The sequence below is a fragment of the Cynoglossus semilaevis genome, chromosome 1 (genome assembly GCF_000523025.1).
Source record: "Cynoglossus semilaevis isolate Cse_v1.0 chromosome 1, Cse_v1.0, whole genome shotgun sequence".
Taxonomy (NCBI): Eukaryota; Metazoa; Chordata; class Actinopteri; order Pleuronectiformes; family Cynoglossidae; genus Cynoglossus; species Cynoglossus semilaevis.
Window position 1 is genome coordinate 33096301 of NC_024307.1, and position 26388 is coordinate 33122688.

General features: G+C 38.5%; 1 protein-coding gene across 6 annotated transcripts in view; it reads left to right on the forward strand.

Moving 5' to 3' along the window:
- Positions 1–26388, forward strand: part of nrxn2b (neurexin 2b) — a 572664-nt gene that overhangs the window by 85975 nt on the left and 460301 nt on the right. For all 6 annotated transcript variants that reach the window (XM_017033577.2, XM_025054502.1, XM_025054515.1 and 3 more), the window contains exon 3: positions 21387–21407. In XM_017033577.2, the coding sequence (XP_016889066.1) occupies positions 21387–21407 (21 nt within the window). The remainder of the gene's footprint in view (positions 1–21386; positions 21408–26388) is intronic.

The following is a 26388-nucleotide window of genomic DNA, read 5'->3' on the forward strand; positions in this document are numbered from 1 at the left end:
AATGTACTCTTCTTTTTGGCATTTGTCACTTCTTTACTGGAGGGGAGTGGGGGGGGGGTCTTTTCCACTGTAAGCTCACTACCATCAACGCCGTTTGCCTCAGAGTGCGGTGGCATTTTGGGAGATCTATGAGTGTGTTTATAAGCAGCTCGAAAAGGGCATTTCCTAGATTTATGGTTGACAAGGCTAAATGATTTATGGAAAATAGAGGAGGGAGGAAAAAAAGACTCACTGAAGCTGAATGGAATGGTGTGTTTTCAAACTGTATTTGTGACTGTAATATCTCAAAGGGGCGTGGCCATTACACTCAATCAACCCTATAGTGTGGAAACTTTAACACAATTGGATGTGTAGGGGTTGGGTTGAAGGGGTGTGGGGAAAAGATGTGATGAATGAAAAGGTCAGGTCAAGTATTTTCATAAAAGCCCATTAAATTTTTATTCACTGGGAAAGATGTGTGATTAGCATAGCACGGATTGAGCTAATAAAATGAGGTTGAATAATGGTGACAAAATAAGGTGCAGCTAACACATGTCTGGGGCTAACTGCACCTTAATTGGCGGCGACCTCGTGAGTAGATCCCAGGTGTGTTTCTAAAGCTGCGTTTGCGTTGACCTGACGTCTGATCATAGCCTCCACCTTTGTATTTTTCTGCAACAATGGAATCTTTTAAATATGTACTCACAGGATACAATTAAGCACGATTATTTGAATTTTCTTTCAACATTCCTAAATATGAAAAAAAAGTTATATTGCTAGAACATAAAAGCACATAACAGCATCCAGATGCATGTGTTTGACACCCATATGTATTTGTAACTAAGCCAATTGATGGAATTATTGATATTAATGGTGTAAATTTTACATCGTATATGTGATCGTAATTTCATGTCTTACTTTAATTAAAATTAAATTTTAATTTAATTTTTAATCGTATATGTAATCGTAATTTCATGTCTTACTTTGTTTTTTGTTTATTTTGCTTCATTGGGTTGGTGTTCTTTAGTCTTACTCTGCAGTGGCTTGTGGACCGTTTCGAGAGTTCCTGTCAATCTTCGGTCAAGCCTTAACAATATTAATTGGTCTATTGTCCTTGGCAATAGTCAATCAGCCATAGACTTACTTATTGCATTTGTAAGTAGTAAGTAAGTAGTAAGTAGTAGTGAGTGCACTAACTTACTGACTTACTTACCTATCTGACCTGAGGTTTAAGCCTCAAAAGGCCAAAAGGCTTTGTCTTTGTCTGTGTCTTTGAGATGGTATTTTAAGCATGAGTCTGTTTTGTCTTTGTCTGTGTCTTTGAGATGGAGTAGACTTCTGTGAATTGAAAACTCACTCAATAACAACATTAGTAGGGACTATTTGACTGATACTTAAAGTCTATACAATCACAATCTGCCTCTGTTAGAGCCTAAGAGCAATCTGATTAATTACACAAATTAATGTTTGTTAATTTTGACAGCACTGATGTAGACATAATGCTGCAGCAGAGTCACACTAAATGGTTGTCCTACAGAATTGGAGACTGGTGCTCTTCCCCCACATTTTATTGACGAGGGAAAATATAGGCTCTCACTGCAATTATTAGTAACAGATGCCATTAAAGATAAATGTTACCTGATCCCAGGTCTGTAAGAGGTCATTAAACAGAGCTCTCTGTAAAAACAATAATCGATGCTCAGTCTGTTGAGTCACCTGATTAGCAATTCCTGCCTCTGACCTTCGGAGGCAGCAACAGTCAGGTAGGGCCACCAGTGCTGAAACATTTAAACCAATCAGACACATACTCTGATAAATCAATAAAATAAAAGTGTTTTAGAAACATGTTACTACCCGGAGAAGATCAGGGGACTTGTTAAAACACGGTATTGACACTAGCAATGTGTTGATCCTTCCCTGAACGTGCCACGTGTCCGTAGATATGAGGGAGATATGTCAGCCTGGGTGTTTACTCGGTGTGTGTTCTCACAGCCTCTCAGGCCTGGCTGTTTGTTTATTCCCCGTCTAGGTCAAAGTAGATGCCCTCACTTTTCTCCTCGCCCCTGACTCTAGAGTCTTTGCACTTGTGTACAAACTTCACACTGACCTTTTCAGGGAGCTGCTTGTGCTGTAAGGTAATGTCACAACACTCGGCTCTCAAATAAAGTGTTGTGTTGTTGTCAACAGAAGCAGAGGGAAGTCTCTGGTTGTACGTGGACTGTGAATCAGTTGTTCTCTGGAATCAGACTTTAATATAAACAAGTGGTGAGGACTTAGTGAAAATTTTAATGTCAGGTGGTTCTTTTTGTTTTGTTTTTTTTTGTCATTTTGTTTGAGCTGTAGTTTGTACAGCTTGCCTTCATATATATATTTTTAAAAATTAAAGTAGATGTAGTTATAAATTCTGGTGATCTTTGTGTCATGAGCACTTATCTTTGAATGCTTTATGAGGGATTTGTGTCTTTTCTGCACTCATTTTAGGCAATCGGATGGATTAGAAATTTGTAATTTGCCAAATCCACACCTAATTTGTATTTAAGTAAGAATATCCAGATACAGTATGTCGAGTGTTGTGCGACATAACACAATTTTTCGTGATATAACTTACTTACACTAACACAGTGGTAACATCATAATCTAGGACATAACCATGAAAGGCCAGAGGTCGAGGACGTTGTGTTCACTTTCGGGATGTTCGTGGTGTTTTGATGAAAGTTTTCTAATAAATCTGTACTTATTTGCATGAAAAGAAAGGGGAAAAACATGAACGTGTTGTTATTTATAGGCTATTATGCTATGATTGTACAGGTCTGGCCAACTTGACATCTAATCAGGCTGAATGTGGCTCCTGAAACAAATGTGTTTGACACCCCTGTTGTAAACCGAGGACCTGCTGAGTGTTTGTCACTAAAGATACACACTAGCATTTCCCTGAATTATTAAAACATTTTCTCTGTTCGGATTTTCTTTCTATTTTGACGTGTCATGTGGCAAAGTGTGAAAATTAGTACAGGAAAAAAAATATATATTTACACAAACGAATACAAAAATCTGTGCCTTCAATCTAACCTATACTGTATATACAGTATTCCCACCAAAACACATGTATCTTTATCATGCTAAGTTAAAAGAAATAGTTTAGCTTCTGCTTTGCTTGGTATTGTTGTTAATAGACCCATACTGTCCATCACTAATATTTAGATCAACAGCCTATTCAGTTCGACTGGGGGATTTTACAACAATATTAGATGAGCTATATTCAGAATATATTACTCCCGCAATCTACCTTGTACGATGGAGATTATCTGTTCTGATTGTGTTATAAAATATCTGGAGAGCATGCAATAAATGCTCCGCAGCACTCAAATCCTCAAAAGCTGATTTTCATTTTATCTGCCGCTGTATTAGAGTAGTATTAAAAATGTTCAGTTCATCCTGTTCTTTTATACATTAAAAAAAAAAAAAACCAACACAATTATCCTCATCACTGTACTACACAGCACACAGTCATCACCTGCTGTCAGTGAGATTGTGCCTGTCGTGAAATCATCATTGAATTGTTTCCTGGAATGTCTTAAAAAGCTGAAGCGACTCTGACTCATGGGTAATTTCCCACGCATCTAGTACTAGAAAAAAAAGTACAGATTGAACTTCTGAAAGGTTACTCTGTACTAGTAGGAATGACGGCATCACTGCAGTGTGAAAATACACAAAGTAATAATTTGCAGCTTGGAACCAAAATATATTTTTATTTCTATATGTTCTTTAGCTTTTAGATACAGGTGAAAACATCTTATGGCATCTTATGTTCCTTAATAACCGGACCAAAAATATTGGTTTGGTTTTTGCAGTGGCTGAATTAAAGCTGCAGACATTGTATCTGAGAGCGAATGAGCTCCTTGGCTATTAATCTTGGGTTGTCCATAAATGGAATGACATCTCCAGAGGACTAGGGATGGGACTGTTGGCCATCCACGTTTCCCTCTCTCTGTAGCTTCTGCAGGCGTTCCATGACCCATTTCCTGTAGCTACTGACAGGGTCACCCTTCAGAGGCTCTCTAAATAAAGCAGTCCCTTTCGCATTGGTGCTAGCTACAGTATAATAAGGACACTTCTACAACCGTGTGTGTCTCTGTGTGTTTTCAAAACTCATTTACAACGTCTGCAGGTTTTACCTAACTTACACAAAGTTAGCACATCTTCAGAAAAGTAGTGACACAGATGCACTTGATACAGTTAGTGGATCAAAATGCAAACCTTTTAGATTTGATCTGTAACTAACCACCGAGATCACGCAGTATAAGAGTGGTAGATGCTTTTGCCTCATAGTGAGAAAATCAGAGGTTCTTTGTCTCATTCCCACACTCAGAATCCTGCTATTTTGTATTTTTTTTTATGAGAACACCCTAAATTATACATGGGTGTTAATGTGAGAATGAATGGTTCTTGGTTTTTATAATCTGTGTGGTCCTGCTTTGGGCTGTTGAATTCACTGGGCTTGGATCCAGGTCCAAGTAATAGCAGACGAATGACTGATGTTGTCTATGAAAACGATGGAACTTAATTTCATCGTAATGTTATTTAAAACGCAGCTCGAACGTCTAATATTTTTAAAGACTGGACTTTTACTACAGTAATGCAAAAGTTGCCCTTGACTTCACGTGGGCTTTTAATTTACGATACTTTTATAATATAAAAGTCTGGTCAAGTCAAAGTTGTTGTCAGATAGGCCATACATGCCAGACATATCACAGAAATGACCGTCCTCTCTGACCCACGGTGTGGAAAAACTTAAAAAATGTAAATAAGAAGTTGAAAGACATAAATGAACGTTCAATCAGGGGTGTTTAGTAATAATAAAAAAATAAAAATAAAATAATCAGGCTGATCAGGTGAGGAGTTGTGCTATAGTGCAAATGAGCACGTAATATAATTTGCTCTGGTTGAATGTCGTGACATTTAATGTGTTAAAGTCAAAACTTTATTAATCCTTTTTTATGTAAACAATTTGCTACTACAAAATTGTATTTTAATGTTTAATACCCAAACAGTTATTGTTAAATGAAACCAAACCACATTGCTGTATGTGTGGACCACGACACAACTGTGTGTTTTACCCCTCGAAAGTCCTAAAAAATTCTAAAATGAATTATGTATTGAAAATGTGACTGTATTGAAAACTAATTCGCTTAAATATGAGAGTGTATTTCCATTAATTAAAATATTTTTCTATGGATGTAACGGTATACACAATCAATAACGAGTAATGTTTCTGAAGTTCATACGGTTCAAATAGATGGTGTGGATAGTTGAAGTGGATAAAATACCTTAGCGAGATACTGTATAATGAGACATTTTGATTGTATCTCATCCAGAAATACTACTGTGGATTGTTTGTTTTTCACCCTGTTGAACTGCAGTCTAGCTTCTACTGTGTTATTTGTCCTTTCGTGAGTTCTTTTAAGTGACTGGAGACTTTAAACAAAAAGATGAAGTTGACTTTGAACTGCTACTAAGATATATTTTCTCCTTCCTTTGCTGTTTTGTGCTTTTAGAAGAGGACAAAGTATTCTCCCGAGCGAAAGGAAAATGATAGGTGTTCGCCGCAGCACAATGTTGTGCACATAACACCTCATCTTTCACGGCTGCGAAGAAACAAATCGATACTTTGGGGTGATACAGAAAACTAAAAAATGAATCCCATCGCGCTGGACTCGTAAGGCTTTGCTTCATCTTTAGATTTTTACAAACATAGGGGGAAAAAAAAAAAGTACCTTTCTGCCCACACTGTGCACTTTTATTTTAGTAACTTTTCACACCCCTAATATAGGGCTCTGGTGGACAGTTCCAGACAAGTCATGTTGGCTTCTCTTTGCTGCGCTGCTGGGTTTAGCCTTAAAGTGATATCTGTTAATTGTAATAACTTCATTTTTCGCTGTAAGTCAGAACTCAGATGCTGTGTATAAGTACCGAAAAAAAAAAAGTACCTTTCTGCCCACACTGTGCACTTTTATTTTAGTAACTTTTCACACCCCTAATATAGTGTGCACTTCAGGGCTCTGGTGGACGGTTCCAGACAAGTCATGTTGGCTTCTCTTTGCTGCGCTGCTGGGTTTAGCCTTAAAGTGATATCTGTTAATTGTAATAACTTCATTTTTCGCTGTAAGTCAGAACTCAGATGCTGTGTATAAGTACCGCTGTCATTAACCCATCATAGTCATTGTAGCACAGTGCAATGTAAACAAAGCCGTCTTTGTCGACGTAACCATGAGACGCTATAGGTCGAGGACTTTGTAAACCAATGAACCCCTGTAATCTGATTTAAATGTTCTAAATCAAAGTACTATTTATGTACTAAAACAGTACTTTTAAATACATGATAATTATGTACATTTATTATGCAGTGTTATTATTCATAATTAAAATGTTAACATTGTTTATTCACACCAGCGTTTGACACAAATATGACAGTTTTGTTTGAGGCTTCCAGAGGAAAAGCCTGGATTGAGTCTTCTTCTCCTTATAGAAGACGTGATTGTTTGAGCGCTGTCACTGTAAATAGACCATCTGGTATACGTGTCAGTCACACCGTGTCAGCTACTTACTTTGCTTTTGCATAGCCAGAAAGGCTTGTTGTGCATGGAATCAACTGGAAGCCTGCAGCTAATTACACCACGTCACAGGAAGCACTTAAACATCCAGCTATAAGTACAGGAAGTAAAATACCACAGACTGCTGAAAATGTAACTTTAGAGATGAAGAGGATGGATTGGTAGAGAGAGAGAAAAAAATCCCCAATAGCACAAACAATGTTGTCTGGCTTTGGCTGCAGGCTAGCTGAATCCTAACCCAGTTGAGGATTAACAATCGGCACTAAATCAAAGCCATTTACTCTTTGGCCTCTCTCTTGATTCATTAGAAGTGAATGGGGTTTTATTGGCATGACCATTGAGGCAGAGACTGAGGGAGTGTGCGTTGAGCTTTTAAGGTAGGACCAACACAGACAATTTACTATGGGATTGAGGCTCACATCGAGGCTAACACCAGCACAAAACAACCAGGGTGTCAGAGAGATTAGGAGATTTGTTAACATCTTCCTCCACGCCATTGTTTTCCTTTCTGTTTTTTTTTTTTTTTTTTTTAATGTCCCTTTGTTTTTGATGCTATAAATCTGTCACGCTTCTCTGTCCTTTTCATCCTTGGGTTTTCACACACACACAATAGTGTTTGATTCATTGGTTGACCTGTTGATCCATTCTACAGACAGAAGGACTCTTAATCTGAAGGTCCTGGAGAAGAAAGGAACAGGTCTCTAGCCTCTGAGTTTAATCTGTTCTGACTCCTGTCCTCAACAATCAAGTGGTGTTATTATTTTTTTTTTTACAGCCAGATTTGATTTAGTCTTTGTTTCACTCTTTTGACTAAATTAGTCCCAATTTTTTAGTTTTATTCCGCAAAATATAGTTGACTAAAGGTCAATTTGTAATATACTCAACACTTGAAACAAAAAATCACATTTGGGCTTTTATGCCATGGTATGTATATGACATCCAGTTTGATATTGAAATGTTGAGTGGCTGTGACACTTTTTTTTTTCAACTTCATTGCTTAACTTGCTTAACTTGCATAACATTTTTTTTGTGATTTTCGAGATCACAAGTCTGCAGATAAAACCTTAAATATGTCCCTTTTAAGATATTGTCAAGATATTTTTTTACAAATTGACAATAGTACAATAAATCTGAGTCTGGATTTGAAGGGCTTCTTTTTACAAATTGACAATAGTACAATAAATCAGATAAAAGTATGATACGATATGGCCACATGATAATGTAGCTCCGATTAGCTTAACCCAAACTGCCGTAATTGTCAGATCCTCAAGTATCCAATGGTACCTGAATGCACCTTGTGTGACAGCTAGACATTTTGCGTGCAATGTCATAATCTGCGTGACCTGGCTGTTTGCATCAGTTATCAAGCTTCTCCGCTCCTCAAACTAGTGTGTAGCTAGCTGGCACAAACTATACATGTTTTTAACTGTTTTTTTTTTTTTTATTTTGAAGCCTTGTCTGGAGGTTTGCAAGGTGGTCCCCGACCAAAAGCTAATGCTGTTTATGGGTTTTAAAGATCATAAATAATGGCTAAAACGCCAATGTATCTGGTAGTGGTTTTGGTTGTAGATGGATGCTCTGGTAAAAATATGTTCTTGGTGTTATAAAACACTGTCACAAATAGAAAAGTACCAGTAGAATTTGACGGCTGGCTCTGTTAGCAATCTGCCAATGTCACAAGATCCTTTCAAGGTAATGGAGCTATCAATTACACATGCTTTACCCTTATTTTCGTTTATAACCATATATTTTATTTTGCGACACCTTTTATTTGTTTTGTTATTTACAAAATCTGACATAAGGCTTGATAGAAGAAAAATCTAAAATAAGGGATTGAGTGTTTATCGATGTTAGAAATCAACTTATCTTATTTAAAGGAGACTCAAATTGTCCTTTAGTTTTTTTTTTGTTTGTTTGTTTGTTTGTTTTTTTCTGGGACACTAGTAGGATTGAACGCTGCTTACATGCTGTATGTAAAGATCCTGGTGGAAACTTGTTTCCTAATACTGATTTTAACCCATATGGTTTAATTATTCATGTAGTTCTAGTGCCAGGTCTATGAAGGAGGGAGTACTGTTTGAGTACAAAGTTTTATAGTATTTATAGTATAGTTGGTTATCGTCTACAATAAAGTGTGCCATGTGTTTCCATTCACTGACCCTTGAAGACTCACACCCTCACTTTGTACCTGCTCTTTAATTCACATAAGCAATAAGGACCCTGCCAAGGTTTCTTACATCTTATATCTTCCTCAGCTCCTCTCCTGCAGAGTTTCCTCCTCCTCTTCCTCCTCCTCCTCCTCTCTTCCGCTTCTCCCTTTTCCATTATCTCCCTGCCTTCCGCATCTCCTAGCTTTGCAAAGATAAGATTTGCTGTCCCCCAGTGAGCTTTTTATGTCGATACTAATGTGTGGTTATCATTGACGAAATGTCAGATCACATCTTCCGGTTATACCTTGACCTTCCTGAAGTAAATTAAGCTTATATAAACTAAAAATGTATCTCACATTGGTTTGATTAAATTCTAAAAAAAACAAAAACGTATTCTCAAACTTAATGTCACAAAGGTCAGGGGCTTGTAAAAATGTTACTCCACTGCCAACGCCCAGTACTGTCACAGATACTTCCTTAGGTTGTGTTACAATAAATATGCAATAAACTGCAATGCAGTGTTTTATAGGTGGCACAGCTCTGTGGTTAATGGCGTAACATGCAGTGTGTAGGTGTGAGCTCAACACAAACTACAGTGAGGACAGTTTTATTTTCTTCTCGTTAACTGAAGGCTGTTTCAAACTAAAGGGAAACAAATGTTTCAGTAATAAAAATCAAACTAAGGATAAATAATATTGCGATAAAGAGATCAAACCTGGTTAACACAGCAAGATGTACAGAAAGTGAGCAGAGCTTTTACAATAATAGCACATTTAAATGTAACACTTGTCACCTGCTTTCTAGATAGATGGATAGATGGATGGATGGATAGATGGATGGATAAATAGATAGATAGATGGATGGATAGATAGATGGATGGATGGATAGATGGATAAAACTTTATTAATCCCTTGGGTGTTTTCGTTGGGAAATTAAGGTTGGTTTTTTTTTGTTCATTAGTAAACAAACTGTCTTTGCAAAACAGTGACTTACTGAGGTGGAAACGGCTCATCTATCCACTGTGACGTTGAAAGAAAAACAGGCATTAGTGTTTTCAGTGCTAAGGGCACGTCTCCATGTGTCTTATTAAATTACTCGTATTGTAGCAGAACAAATCTAACAGTAAATCTCACTCCCGTCCTTGTCGCAGAAATGAATTGCCTGATATTATTGACCTACTTAAATGAACTACCCATGAGAACAGTGAGACAGTGAACTACAGTGGAAAGACTTGCTAACTGGTGTGTAGCTGCGGGGTTAAAATGACATTACGGAGCATCAACTAACTGAATCGACAAATGTTTCACCAAAACTGATATGACTTTGGTTAATGGAGCAGCCGTAGTCGTTTTTATTACCTTTACAGCAGGAGTGTCAAACTTATTTTGGTTCAGGGGCCACATACGGCTCTGATTAGATGTCAAGTTGGCCGCACTATTACAATCAAAACATAGTTACCTAAAAATAACAATATGTTCATGTTTCCCCTGTTGTTTTCCTGCAAATCAGCACGAGAACAGTGAAAAACATATCTAATATAAAACAAAAAAAAAAAAAACAAATTCACAAAACAACACCAACATGAAGTAGTCACTTAAAAAAATCATGAAGCAGGCCAGATTGAATCCCTTAGTGGGCCTGTTTTGGCCCGCGGGCCATATGTTTGACCCCCATGCTTTACAGTTGCTTTCCTCCTTCCTTGTGCTTTAATCATCCACACATACTCTACATACAGTTACTATACATAACAGTACTGCAGGACAGAGCCTGTTTTATGACGAAGGATATGGCAAGCATAAAATGTTATTCATTAAATAAAACAAAGTACCAACAAAATATTATTATCAGTCACCGGGCGGCGTTCACTGCTTCGTCAACTTCCTGACTAGATAGCTTATTGTTTCACCATGTGACTTGTTTGAGTTTCCTCCCTATATCCACAGTCATCTGCAAATTTGAAGTTTGCATATTTTTAGCACGGAGACTCTCAGCGGGAGGCAAATTGTGTACCCCACTACGGCTGCAGTTGCTTTCTAGATTTACTGCCTTGCAGAGCGACAGTCAGGGTGGTGGGAATTGAGATGGTGGACCCAGAGGGCACAATGTCACTGCAGTTCTTTGACGTGAAGCATTAGATATTCTCTACGCAGGCATTGAGAATCTTAGTGCAAGCAGTGAAAACTCCTGGGTGTGGAAGCCGCTTGATGTCCGATCACCGATGTTGACATAGAGAAGTGCCTTTGAAAAGGCATTGACTGGAGCTGATAATGTCGTCCTCTCTCAACCTCCCTGACTCTAAACGCTGTAAACGCTGGCTTCACCTTATTGTTGTTTTCTACAAAAACAAAAAGCCTTTTTGTTGTTTTTTTTTTTTTTTTTGAGGGCTTACAGTTAAATGTGTATCCGTGGCTATTGTCCGTGGGCTCTGAGAGTCCACCAAATGAATGGAGAGTTTCGAGTGGATGTGATTCACGGCTTCCACCTGTAAACTGTACTTTGTGAAACGAGAGCAACACTCCAGTCGCTGACCTCTCAGTACACAAAGAGCAGCTTCAGCATGAAAACTGAGGGACACACTGTTGTGTGATAATGAAGTGTTTTCAAAGCAAGAATGGGCAAAAACTCCCCTTCTGGATCTGCTGCCATTAGCACCGTTAAGTTCTCCAAAGAGATTTTTTGCAAAATATTTCTCTGTAATTGTTCAGTGAAAATGTGTTCCGTTGCCTGTTAAATAGAGATTCACGATTAACACAACAAACAGTAACTTCAAAAATGTGCTAACTAAGGCTGTCAAAAAGGTTCCATTCATTGCATTAAAACACCAGTGAATTAATCCAATTCAAATATGGAAGTATCCAATAGTCCATCCACTTATTGTTGCTCTAGAACATGATAGCTACACATGTTGCCATTTGAACAGACTGTGGGAAGAGGTTTTCGTTTCATCTGAGCGTCTCATTTTTAAAATTCCATTATGACGTGAGGCATGTGTTCGCCAATGAGAGCGATTTCCAAATCGGAACATGCATTGGAAACATATGACATATAATAGCGTTTAAAAAAAACAAAAACAACAACAACAACAAAACAAAGACATGTATGCTTAGCAGTCATTGGCTTTGATTTCAATACATGTAAAGAGAGAAGGTGGCACAGTCCATCACTGCTGTTATGTCTGTCATCACATTTCAGCGGTAAGCTGTAATTCACAGAGAAAATCATGAATCTGTAGAGATGAAGAAAAAGCTCACACAAACTTTATAGACCAGAATTCTTGGCAACGAGGAGAAATGTTTTGTTTGTACGGCACATCGGAGCATTCACTTCTCCCTCGGTAAATGAAATTTAATATACTCAGCTGTTGTTTGGCTTTTCATTGTTACAAAACCAAACAACACTGGTTTGTCAGTTGGTGTTAAAAATTAATTGTGGGAAGTGTAGAGAATCTGCCTGATGTGGAACGGGCAGAGAAAAGCAAGTTGTGGTTTAGATGCGGATTTCACTGCCACCAGGATGGGCTGATACCATTTTGTACCACTTTTATACAAATGAGCTCTACAGGAGGAACTGATTTATAAAAGAGTACTTTTCCCAAACCAGATTTTTAAAAGAAAAAGAAATCCAAAACAAAACACAACTTTCTATTGCAGGATTAAATTATCTTTTGTTCGACAGAGTCAGTTTAGCAGCTTAACAATGGTGCTAATGCCATAATCCTAATATCTTTAGCAGTAGTTTCGGCTGCTTTTACAGGCTTAAACTCAGGGATAGATGCAATAGGATAAAAGTGACTGTGTACAAATTAAAAATGTGATGTGTAAATTTCACATCCTATTCTTATTCCAAACCAAATATTGGACCAAATATTACTAATTAATCTACTTAATAAATTGTATTTAGTTTAGATCTAGTTGATGAAATAAGTGAAAATTATTTAATAAGATAAAAATAGAATAAAATGCAGATTTTGATATTTTCTTTTTTTTTCATATTTTTAATTTAATTTAAAATCTTACCTGTGATAAAATCAGCACTGAAGTTTTTATCAGTTGTCAAATCAAATCAAAATAGATCCCAAACCACACTTATATAATTATTTAATTTGTTCGGCGCATTTTTGTTCATACCAGATTTTGCCATCTTTATTTGCTGACTCATCAAACCCAGATTTATAGAAAAGAAAGCTCTTATATTAGTCATCCGTCCATCCATCCACGGCGAAGGTTCAACTGGAACAGTAACACTTTCGTATAAAAATGTAAGTAAAGTGAGAGCCATTTCCTGAATTTTTAATTACAGTCACACGTGAGAGTTTAAAATCAGGGTTAAATGTAGTGAAAAATAAACAGCAGTGAAAATCAAACTTCATTAAGTCGGCCAGGCTCTAAGGGCCTAATGGACAGAAAAACAACAACGCTGGTGCCCGTAAATGATTGGGGAAAGGTACATTTAGTTTTGTCTTTCACTCTCTCGTCGCTGAGACACAGTAAACACACAAACACGCACACAGGCAGACAAGTTGTGTGGATACTCTGCAAATGTGCTGCAGATTTAATATTCTCTGAATAATAATCGTTGTTGATTTGTACGTGTACGTTTGCTGCCTCTGGGTGTCTGCAGGCATTAAACAGGTATTGTGCGTCTGCGCTCTCTCTTTGTCGTCGTTATAAGAAGTTGTTTGCTGCAATCTACCATGGAATAGAGTGGGAAAATCTGCCACACTCACATTTGAGGAAGCATGAGTCACACTGTAGACATTAAAGATTTCATTCAAAGAAGTCTAAGTTATTATAAAGTAAATGACACCGGTGGAGTGCAGCTCCAGAGCAACAGTCTCATTTTTGTTGTTAGAAATTAACATACATTTTAGTAATTAATTTCATTAATGTCCCACTGCTTCTATTTTTTTTCTTGCTCTTTAGCCCAAAATCCACCCACCTGGCTGTTATTGTGAACTGATTCAATGCCAAAGTTATGAATCACACATTATTTTGAAAGAAAGTTGGAATGAAATCCTGAAAGTAAACGTAATTTTTTTTTCCGTAGCTCCTTTTTAGCTGCCGCTTTTTGTCCTTGTTGAACCTTTTCCGTCTGCGCTGATATATGTCGGCCCCTGCCTTTATTCACAGAGCTGTGATGACATTGGCAGAAGGGATGTAATCCTCCATTAATATCCCGAGTTATTACCTTACCCTGAAACCTGCTTTTGTTTTATGAGTCGGTACTGTGCAAGGATCCCTCTGACGCTGTGGTGAATTTTCCGTAATGTGTGTGTGAGATCGTTCCTATAGGACAGTAGTTTATAGTGGTGTTCTTCAAGTAGTGGGTTAGTATGGAAATGTCTCTGTAAGAGACAGATCTGGACTGCACACAGGTCAGTCAAACATCTGCCTCCCAAAAGACGTGCTTTAATGAAATTCAAAAAGAACATTCTGGACTGCAGACAGGTCAGTCAAACATCTACCTCCCCAAAGACGCGCTTTAATGAAATTCAAAAAGAACATCTGATGTTTTCCCGAGATTAGGATCAGGGATGCACGGAATTTTGGGCCACCGAAAGTTTTCGGCCGAAAATGGACCAAAAGAACATTTCCGTTTTTCGTCCGAAAGACTTTTACCACTGAAACAGAAAGTTATGATGACGTAAGCAAATTATAATTATTTCATTATTTATTTATTATTAATTTATGCAAATGCAGCGCCTTGATTCTGGTTTTCGGTTTTCTGCCTTAGTTTTCATATTTTTGGTTTTGGCCAAGAATTTTTATTTTGGTGCATCCCTAATTAGGATCCTAGGAGAATTGACATGTTGAATGGTTCTTCTGGTTCAGGGTCCACATAGGGCCTAATTAGCTGTGAAATGGGCCTGACCAGTACAATCAGAACAGAATAACCTTAATTAACAAAAAGTACATTTTAATATATATTCATATTAATTAACAAAAAGTACATTTTAATATACGTATATTCATACTTAATGAATCTAATTGTACAAAACAGCACTAACATGAAGTGTTTGTGCATCTTCTCACTTTCAAAATTCATCAAGTGTGCAAGAATGAACCCCCCCAGCGGACCGGTTTTGGCCCGCAGGCCTTATGTTTGACGACCTGGCTCTACATTTATACAAATTGTCCACGTTTTGGTTACCAATACACCGTTTTCACATTGCCGGAACTGTCTTTTTTGTCATTGTCAATTTTTTTTTTTTACCCAGAATCCCAGAACTGTTTTCTATTGCCCTTCAATTTAATTTATGTGACAGTATAAGAAAGCTTTTTTTCATAATTTGAACAACTGCTAATGCCAGTGGTTAGAATTATATGTAGGAAAAAAGAAAGTAGGAATATGTCTGGAGCAATAGCTATATATTTATATGTATGCACACTCAGTCTTTTTTTAAATTTTTTTTTTCTGATTCTTTTCTCTGTGTAAGTCACAAATGCTGTGATTTCTCCTCTTGGTGCCTGTCTATAGTCATGTCCAATAGCCTTGAATGGAGACGAACACTGTCTCCCTCGTCCTTCTCTCCTGGCTGCTTTTTGAAATCTCTTCTTGAGGTAATACGGTGCCAGCCAAAATAATGGTGCGGTTCAACCACAGGAAGTCACCCGATAGGGGCCATGTAAAATAATGGCCTGCTTTTGAAGTATGGGATGAAAGCCTGACTCTGAAGGACTGCACACATTCCATTTCAAGTGACACCTTTTGTGACCAGACTGTGTATGACTTATTATGTATGACTGAATAGAAGTGACCAAAGATGGCTAACACGCCTGTGCCGTTCGCAGCCCACACTCACCTCTGTGTTTGTAGCCGTCACCCAAAAGCACAAACAGCTGGTTCTCACTCCAAAGGTCCATTGATTATCTGTGGGTAACATAGTTATTTATGTGCATTCGCTGAAAATAGATGCAGTGGATGCAGCTCCAGGAGACTCACTGTTTGCTTTTTTGGCCGAGTCTAAACTAAAATAACCAAGTGTGGTATACTGCAGCTGGAGAAAAACAAGTCAACTGAACTAATTCATCATGACTCTACTGCATACATTTTCAAATACATCCTACCCCCGCATAAAGAGACCATTACCATATATTTAGCATAAATATTTGTAAATAAATCATCCTTACCTTAACATTTCCAGTTAAACAGGTTAAAGCTGTGCCAGTGCTAACCTTCGTTATGCTGCACTTCTTTAGTAGTTTTTTGGCAGCATTAGACTTAAGCAGAAATTCCTAGAGTGTGCTGCAGGTGTGGGAGCTGCCACTAGTTTGAAGTTTGTTTTTTTGTTTTTTTTTTTATGGAATTATTTCACGCAATAAAGATGTGTGAATAAACATTTCCTTTGTCAGCTTTTGATCCAGGATCAAAAGCTGACATTTTAATAAATAATAAAATGCAGGCTAGATATATGTGTTTGATCAGGTCATTTGAGCATAAGTGTTTTTTTTTTTCCCCCAAGGTCTAGGGAATTGAGGGTTCCTCAGTCTGGTTTGGGTACATAAAAGGATCTGTAGGCAAAAAACTTTGGTAGCCACTGAACCTCTAGCATAGCATATTTTACTTAATTTTAATAGCAAAACCTTTTTGATTTAGATGCCAAGACTCACACAAACATTTTGATGCAGCAAAAGTATTATTGGGATTTTTTTGTTCGTTTCTTAGTTTGATGGTTTATCAACTGTGCAATATGACTGCATAACAAATATAGGCCGATTACTCCCTGCACTGATGCTGAAGGATCTATTTTCATGTGATTGAGGGTTCCTCAGTCTGGTTTGGGTACATAAAAGGATCTGTAGGCAAAAAACTTTGGTAGCCACTGAACCTCTAGCATAGCATATTTTACTTAATTTTTATAGCAAAACCTATTAATCCATCCGTTCATCCATCCGTTCATCCATCCATCTAGCCATAATTTAACAAGCAAAATCCAGTGGTTATTGAAGCTTTTTTGATGTATGTTTTCTTAATAGTTAAAAAAATATATCCAAAACTGTAAAAAAAAAAATTTTAAATAAAATAATAAACCAAGAAAAGACAAAGTCAAAATATGCGTCTTGCTGTGGATTCCAAAGTGGGATTGATTCCACTGAGGGGAGCATTGATTTTTGCAGGGTGTGTGGCCTAGCAGGGCTGGTTTTCTTTATGCTGTCCACAGTGTGGACATTACAATGATTTGAGATTTCTTTATCTTTCATTTAATGAGAATTCTGTGGTGTATTTTAAATAAAGGTCAGTGGAGATTTGAAGCAGCAGCTTTGAACGTTTCTCCATGGGAGGACTTTACAGTACAGATAAATGTGGTTCTTGTATCTAACGAACAGTTAAGTGTGTGTAGCCTTCCTCCAATATATGGTGTGATAGTGAATGTTTTTACTGCAGAGCTGTTCTGCTCCTCTGACTAAATCCTTTAGTTAGCTCACAAAGGATTAGGTGGGAAAAGTCTCTATTTTGCCTCCAAACCCTGCAGGGATTTATTGGTGGGGGGGAACCTTTTTCTGCACTGCATCTTTCCGGATGACTTTTTATTTGCTTAGTTGTTTAATTGCATCCCACATCTGAATCCAACTCTCATTGCTTCACCACAGCTGGTTACTTGACTACTGTAGTCATATATATGTAAGTGCGCTAAATTAGAGATGTATAATACACACTTGTTACCGTGTCAGTGTGTTCTTTGATAAATACATCTCAGCCTGGGGATGTTTACTGTAATTTCCGGACTATAAGCCGCTTAAACAATGATGCAGCTAATTTATGGATTTTTACAGGATAACGCTAGCGATCAATGACTTTTCTGGTAGGCTACTGTGTGTTATACTAGTAGTAGTGTATGTGTCTCTGTGAATGGCTGTATGCGTATATGTGCGTGGGGCAGAGAGAGAGCGTTAGCTACAGTTGAGAGCAGTTTGATCCCTGTCATGTTGAAGCGTGAGTTGGTTATACAGGAGCTGTTAAAACTCTGTTTATGTTCTGTTGTGCTCGGTGTGGCTGATAATATGGCACTGAAGCAGGAAAGAGCTAACGTGTAACTAGCCATGTTACAGGCACTGTTCGGGGTAAAAAAGGATTTATTTATTAAAAGTAATATAAAAAAAATCTGTCTGTGTAAATATCCCATGTTACAACGTGGACACCTGCGGCTTATAGAGAGGTGCAGCCTATATATGTACAACTATTTCTTTTCTTTTTAAATTAGTGGGTGTGGCTTATATTCAGGTGCACTCAATAGTCCGGAAATTACGGTATATTTTGTCAGTATCAAAGGTTTTCACAGACGTCTGTACTTCTTTCTAATCTCAAGCTCGGGCCACTTTTTAGTCACTGAATGCCACTTAAGTACATATAGCATATGAAAAGCTTTCTTTCCTTTTGCGTACTCCCATGTGAATCAGAAAGTATATTCAAACGACTCAAATCCCAGTGGAGCTTAAATGCCTACAGCCATGTGGGAAACACTATTATGAAAAACACGGTAGGTGTTAAAGATAATGGTGGTTAAAAAAAAAAACCCAAAAACTATCAATGCCATAAAATGATACCAGCCTTGAAAGTGGTGGTTGCTTTCCATGTCAACTAAAATAATGTTTTTTGTTCCTTTAAGGTATGCAGAAAGTATTTGTTAACACAGGTAGCTTCCTCTGCAGTCCCAGCAGGAAATGACCCAAAAGTAGCAAATCTGTTTTTTTTTTTCTTTCTTTTCCCTCACAACGAGCAATTGTGGTCCCCTCTTGAATGCAATAAATGCTCCTCATGACAGGGACTTCTAGATGGGAGAAAATGTCCCAGGATCAGTCAGTGTGATGCTGTGCTGTAGCATTGAGTCGCAGTTAGTCAGTGTTGCAGCACACCTACAACAATCTCCATCCATCCATCCATTTTCATCCGCATATCTGTTACCGGGTCACGGGGGCAGCAGTCACCACCCAAATCACCGTACAAGGCCCCCTCAACCTTCCTGTGGGTGGTGAGTCCACTGGAACCCTAACCGGGATTTGATCTTCCCTGGGGTTCCACACCAATGACAGAGATGTTACCTCTGGGCCAAAGTGCCACCCTTCAACAATCTCACAACAAAATTGTACTTCTGCCTTTTCCATACACAAACCATGAAAGTATTTATTACAGAATTGCTAACAATAATTCCTTGAATTGAAATCTCTTAATAGTCCCACACAGGCTGCCACGGGAGGCACCACTGAATACATGGCTCCTATGGGGCTTGAACCTAGAACCTTCTGCATGTTGTGATAATCACATCACTTTATCTATCATGGATTAGTAATGATAGTAACTACGTATAGTCCTGTTAACTGTCCCCCCCAAAAAAAATCCCCAAAAAATCCAGCAAAACAATGAGAAAGTACAAACAGAGGGCAACATCACTGCACATAAATAAAGTAACGCACTTTCATTGTTTACAAAAAAACCCCCAAAATGCTTCAACAAAGTTGTCCTCTGCATCTGAAGTTAAGTGAAGCTGGAGCTGTGGCTTGCATTTCACTTCAGCCGGGAAGCAAAAGAAGCAGTCATTGTGAACTCAGTACACAACTGCGCTGCAGGGACTGGTAATTGAACACACAATCCTCTGATCACAAGCTGAGCCTTTCACTGAAAAGCCAAAGGCCTGGTGAATGTTTTCCATGGTCAAAAGTGGATTTGATCTTCAAACAGAAGACTTAAAAATGTTGATAATCATAAATGTAAAACCGTTACTGTGGTGTTAAGGAAATATTTCTTTTTTTCAAATGAGTTAAATTGCTGCGTATAACAACATTCACAGGAGTGTTTAACCAAGAGACAGAGAATGTTTGAGGGACTGTGTGAATAGATGCACACAGGAAAGACAGCCACTGAGATTGATTTTACGAAAAAACCTCAACTGTACATCAGACATCCTTTGCTCCAGCTTTACAAAGATAAAGGGAGAGCTGAAGATAGACGGAGGAAGGGGAGGAGGAGGGAGCCAGACGAGATAGGAGGACATGAGGGAGAACAATGAAAGAAGGGATGATAGACTATGATCAGAGATGAGACAAGAGGAAAGGCAGAGTCATGGCCAGTGGTTATACAAACAACTCCAGCTTTACATCAGACGAGCTCACTCCCCACGCTTGTGCTTGGAGAGTGCGTGCCAAACCCCTCACAGACAGCCTGCTGGTATTCTTTCTGCTATTTAAATGCATAACTTCCATTGACTTCTCAGTTTACAGTCTTAAAATGGTAATGCTGTGCCCTGAGTCACTGAACCGTCTATATTTTTGAGAGATGGTATTCACCCCTCTTGCTGTTTGGCCTTCTGGCTCCACGATAAACAGGTCAACAGTGAAGATATGTCTTTGGTTTATACTGTATATGATGGGGATTTATCCCACTCTAAAATCATTGTTTAGAGTCAAATTCCCCTTGGAGATGCTTTCATAGAAATTGATAGTGGTGACATCAGAGAAATACGAGAATGCGTGAGTGACGTCTTCCTCATAAACTGAAATAATGGAAAATGTCTTTGTTTGCTTATAATCATATCATTTTAATGCATCTATGTAGAATTTCCTGTAGAATATACTGTGTATATATATATATACAGTATATACATATATATGTATATATAGAGAGAGTAGATACACATTTATACAGTATATACATATATATGTATATAGAGAGAGAGTAGATACACATTCACAGACACTGTGAACGAGTTTCAAGCTCAGTTTCAAGCTTAAAATATCATCTCAACCACCATCATGAGTTCATAGAGGTTTCAAATTTAGGTGGGGTCAGATAAGTTGTATAAGCTTAGGATCAGTCAACTGATAGATACTACTGAGGATGAGAACTATTCAAACTATAAGAAAGCAACCCTCGACATGTTCGGTCCGCAGTCAGGATCCATAGTAATGACTAAAATCCCAAAACGCCATTAAGTGACATTTTTATTTGAATTTATCACAATTAAAAAATTAATGAGCTCAACCGTTTATCCAATCAGTTGGTCTTTTGTTTGCATTTATCAGCACCTTTACACACTGCAAATAAACCTGCACTGTTATTCACCAAAAGAAAAACTAAGTTTGAATATTTAATTTGTGTAGATGCGCCAAGTGAGGTCAGACGGTGACGTCTCTGCCTCACGGTCATATTTATCAATGTTGATTACCCAGAAATAATCATGCTATCTCATGGTTCATCATAGTTTATAAAAAGGGTCAAGGTTTTTTGTGAGCTGATGATGATGCTGTACAAAATGTTTGTCTGCCACCTCCGGCAACAACATGAACCTATGAGCGTAGAGTTACCTCAACATTATCAACCACGCTACAGCTTTTCACAGCAGTGTTCAGTGGTGACCAGGGTCTCAGTCTCACAACAGCATGTCAAAATGCCATCTTCTCTACAGGGAATGTCATGCTGGGCTGAAATCGAAAAACATGTGTCCTTAGGTCATGCTGCGTCTTCAACTATTGGGATTTTGCTGTGCCAGGTGTATGTAGTTTCATACATGAGCGTAGCAGAATCATGCAAGTCAAGCAAGTGTTTAGTTTTAATGTTGTACTGGTGTAACAATGAAGGAGACAACATTAATGTGTAATGTGTCTGCTCTTTTTCTCTTTTCCATGTATCCCTGTTGGCTCAACCTCTGAAGCTGAAGAGTTTGCTGTTGAAGGTAAGGCTGTTGTTTTGCTCCTCAAGCCCTCTGATGGCTTCCCAAAAATGCTGTAAATGAATCTGATGCTGGCTCTGTGTCACTGCTTTATGTCCTCCATCTGGGGAGGAGCATTGTCAGTTTGGACTGCGGTTATAAGTGACTTAAAGGGGCCTAAATTACCGTTTACAATCAAAACATTACCTAAAAGTTGCACAATCTAATACGTCCACTTGTTTTATTCCCTGTTTATTTTATGCTGTCTTTTTAGTTTTTTTATTTTTATTTTTTTTCTCGCCAATGAAGGCTGACTGAAACAAGACCAAGTGGTCTGGAAATCAAACAAAAAAAAAAGTGTCAAAGCTGACAAGAATATATTACGATGCTGTCTTTTATTGCTGTCCTGCATGTACAACACCGGTAACCCTAGGCTGCCAGTGGGGGCCTCTGAGAAGCTTCGATAGCTCAGGGGCTGTGTACTAAGAAGTTGTCTTTGCTTACTCCGCACTGATCCGGAAGATCAGGCTGTTTTGATTCTCGGCGTTGCACTGCGGAATGGTATAGATGCAGGTGTCAGCGTGTCTTTGCAGTTTTTTTTTTTTTTTTGCAGTTGCATTTCCTCCTTGCTGAGTCCAAGGTGATAGATTATCTGTCACGTAGACTAAACCAGGGCAGGAAATGACTCTCTCTCTCTCTCACTTTCTCTCTCTCTCTGTGTGTGTGTGTGTGTGTGTGAATGGGTTTTTAAAGATAAAAAACACACCTAAAGCTGCAGTTGTCTTTCATTCTAATGCAGAGCACATGTTGTTTATCCCACAGTAGTATGGAAATACACAGGTGTGTGTCACTGTATCAGTGTAAGGTTTTTAACAGTGAATATTTGGCCTCTGCTTGATATGTGGAATTTATGCATGTGAATCGACAAAGATGGTGTGTGTGTGTGTGTGTGGTGTTCGTACAGCGAGTTCTTCTCAGTGCCTTGATGGGTGAATGTCAGAGTTAAAGTTGGAAGAGTAATAAATGGTAGCAATCACACAACCTTCGGCAACTCTTCCTGACAGACGAGACTGATGTGGCTCAAGGCGAGGAGCGTCAAACCTTTGTGTGTGAGAGGTAAAGGAGGTGCACAGGATATAGCATAGTCGAGCATATTTAGGATTTTTGTGACGGCTGTGCTTAGATTGGGGCGTCAAACATACGGCCCGTGGGCCAAAACCGGCTCGCTAGGGTTTTCAATCCGGCCTGTTTGAAAAATTTTGAAAAAATACACAAACACAGGGGAAAAAGATGGGCTTATTGTTATTTACAGGAGATTATGCTATGACTGTACTGGTCCGGCCCCTTGATATCTAATCAGGCTGTATGTGGCCCCTGAACCAAAATGAGTTTGACACCCCTGGCTTGGACAAAGTTTGATATCACCCATATCTGATTTTTTACAACGGTGTAAACGGCTTTTTTCCAGATTCGACCCAGACCACCTGCACATGTGCTACTTAATTTGACCCGTATCCAACGTAATTAAGCAACCTTAGTCTGAACAGTCACATGTGACATTGCATCTGACATTTACGTCACTGTTGTGAGACAGACAGCAGCAAATAAAATGCAAGTAATGGACACAAAAAACAAAAAGAAATTAGTCAGTGGAAAGAACAAGATAGTCGAAGTCTCGTCACCAGCTGCAGCTGCAGAGACAGTGGAGGTCCTCTGATTGACCTCAAATGGGATGACAATGAATCCAAGACAACTTCCAAATTGACATTTATGCTGACAAGTGTACCGTCAATATTTACCTCTTTAAACACATTTGATTGATGACGGTCACATTTATACTATAATTCAAAGTTCTTTAGCAAGTAACAGATGTTGCACTCTCCATTCTGAGACAACTGTAAGGTGTGTTGAAAGAAGACATTCAGTTTAGGCTTGTGTCCTCACTGACTCTAAGTGGGTGACAGCAATTGGGAATTTTAGGGTTTTTTTTTGGCACATTGGGACAGTCTCTAATGAGGATGTTGTTATAGAGGGTAAATATAATGCCCACACCTCCACTCCTTCCCTACAGTCATGTAATTACACTGGTGACATGAGTTGTGTTCTAAATTATCCCCGTGCTGTGTATCAGCACGACAGCCCCACAGATGGATTCATTAATGTCTCTGCTACCAAACTTTCTTGGTGCTGCTGCGCTCCTGTCCCCTCTATTTTTAGGGTTTACCTGTGACCGTATTTGGTCTAATTAGTGCTGTGACCGCATGTTCGAAGGTTGGTTGAGATTGATGACGCGGCGCGTTGTTGAAACCCCTAGGGGACTGGCACCCCTGGAAGGTGGCCGGTGGCCCTCGTTCTTTGTCGGCCGCGATTTATGATCCAGCTGTGACACTGACCTGGTTCTTACGAAGAGCCAGCCATATTTGGCCATCTGCATGCTACCATGTTTGGGTCTATGCATATGTACAGCAGTGGTAGTACGTAAGGACAGATTTACCTCATCATCCAGGTTAGGTAAATAAAGAGTGAAACTTTGCACAGACATGAGGACACTATGCAAACAGTTTGAGAGTCTATCAAGATACCTGAGAATAATTGTCACATTTGTATTGTAATTTTACTATTCTTGAGCATCTACCATAGATTTACATGTAGAAATACTGCAGGTAAAGAGGTTTTATTTACTCCGTCTGATGGTTTCACTGACCATGACCAGAGTTGCAGCCTCACACACAAATCTTATCCAGGTCGGGGTGCCTTGCCCCTGGGATTGGCTGATAGATTTAGTGACCCTGCGCTTTATTTGGGTGAGAGATGTTCTGCACTGGCCATACTGATCTTTATCAATCTGATCAAGGCCAATGATCTCGTCTCTCTGAGCCGCACAGACCTTCAAACTAATCTTAGCTATGGGGAAGGGCAATGACATTTTTTTCCCTTTTCACACGTTAAAAAAAAAAAAAAAAAAACCTAGTTGGCTAGAAAAACTAGATTACAGATGGGAGAGGTCCATAGTTGAAGGAGATTAAATTGTGTAATCCAAATAAGATTAGATCGGATTTTCTCCGACTTTATCAAGTGAAATAAAAACCAAAGTACAAAAATTACTTTTTGGTGAATGAAATGCAAAGCCTTAAAATGGAAGAACACCAAAGATCAAGGAATTACTAGATGTACTACTGCTGATGCGGTATTGACCTAGATTTAGTTTGCCTGTGAAACAAATGGTGCATTTATGGGATCTTTTAAACTTTGTCCGACTTAAAAAGGCTGATCACCTATAGCCTGGGTGGTCAGCCTTTCAACCAGGTACTCAGAGGGTGCTTTCAGACAGACACGCTTCTGGCTCCTGTTTCTATTCTGAAACAGACAGACACGGTTCTGGTTCTGGCTCCTGTTTCTATTCTGAAGACTGAGAACCTAGGGGCTTTCCTGCAAACCAGCCCGCAGAAAACAAACACAGCAACATGTCAGATTGCATGGAGCATCTGCAAGCTTTCGTCCTGTTGCGATAGACATTTCTTTTAATCCAACAGTCCAGCATGCACCAGCTGTCGAGAGCTGGTGAGAAGACATAGAATGAGAATAGTGTGTAAAAAGTACACGTAGGCCAATGCGTCCTATATATCTTGGCCACATAGCAATGGCCAGTGCACAAGCCAGTTCAAAAGTTTCTTCTGGAACCAGAACTGACACGACCAAATAATATTTCACCAACAGTAATTTGCTTTCACATTAGCATAGCCTAGTAACAGAATTTGTCATTTGAACAATGCTTGACACCGTTTTGCTGTCATATACTGTCAAAGACTCGGTGTAAGCAAACAAACACATTCCAATAGTAACCTCATTGGAATTGAAGAAGAAAAAATTCTTATTTCTGCAGCCCTGAAATTGCTTAACAGCTTCTGTATAGCTGAATGCCTTGATGTGTCTCCTGCACGGCCAGCCTTTGCCAGATGTTGCTGTGAGATTAGGTACCCTCAGGTCCTGTGGAAGCTAGAGTCCAGCCATGCCTGTTCTCACAAGATGTTAATAGAAGATCCCCACTACACACACACACACACACACAGCGCAAACTCCCTTTCCCTTCTCCTTTTCTGTTTTCCTGCTTTGTGATAACCAAATGTAAGGGGATGGAGTGGGTGTCTGCTCATGAGCAACTCCAGATGCCTCAGTGTCAACATGTGTAGCCTCAGGCAAAAGTCTTTTCTGTGATGTAGAGAGAAGTGGAATGGACAAAGAAAGGCCCAGAGCTTTGATGATGTGTATGGTTTGTGTGTTTGAGAGTGAGAACATTCCATGTGCCAGATTGTGCTCCTCTGCCTGAGAAACCACCAAGCATGGTTGTCAAACATGGTCACTCATACACAACAGGCAACCGTGCTTGGATTTTCCCTTTAGCTCCATCATGTAGTTATAATAGTCTTAATAGTCAACACCTTCACTTTTTCCTGTAGCGAGAAACCGTGGAATTTTATTCCCAAAGTTATTTTATTTTCATTGTATTTATTTATTTCAGTTAGAGGAGTTTTATTAAAAACAGTTCTGAGTGCATATGTTAGCCTCAAAGCTATTAGCAATTACCCTAGAGGCCAAAGACAAACTTTGTGTATTTTTGAGAATTGTCCTTGAAGTGATCCTGATAAAATACCCTAATAATAATAGTTATTTTTGCTAGGCTGAAGGAACATTTGCTTACTACCTAGCCAGTGATGCAAGCTAAGATTATATAAATATATATGTATATATATACACACACACGCACACACCATCCCACAGTTTTTGATCAATCTTCAGCTACCATGTTTTCCTGTCCTGTCCCTTTATCCATTTACTTTTTTTTCATATATATATATATATATATATATATATATATATATATATGATTAAATTTTTTATTAAATATATATTTTTATTAAAATATATATATATATATTTTATAATATATAATATATATAATATATTTTTTTTTTTATTAAATATATATATTAAATATATATATATA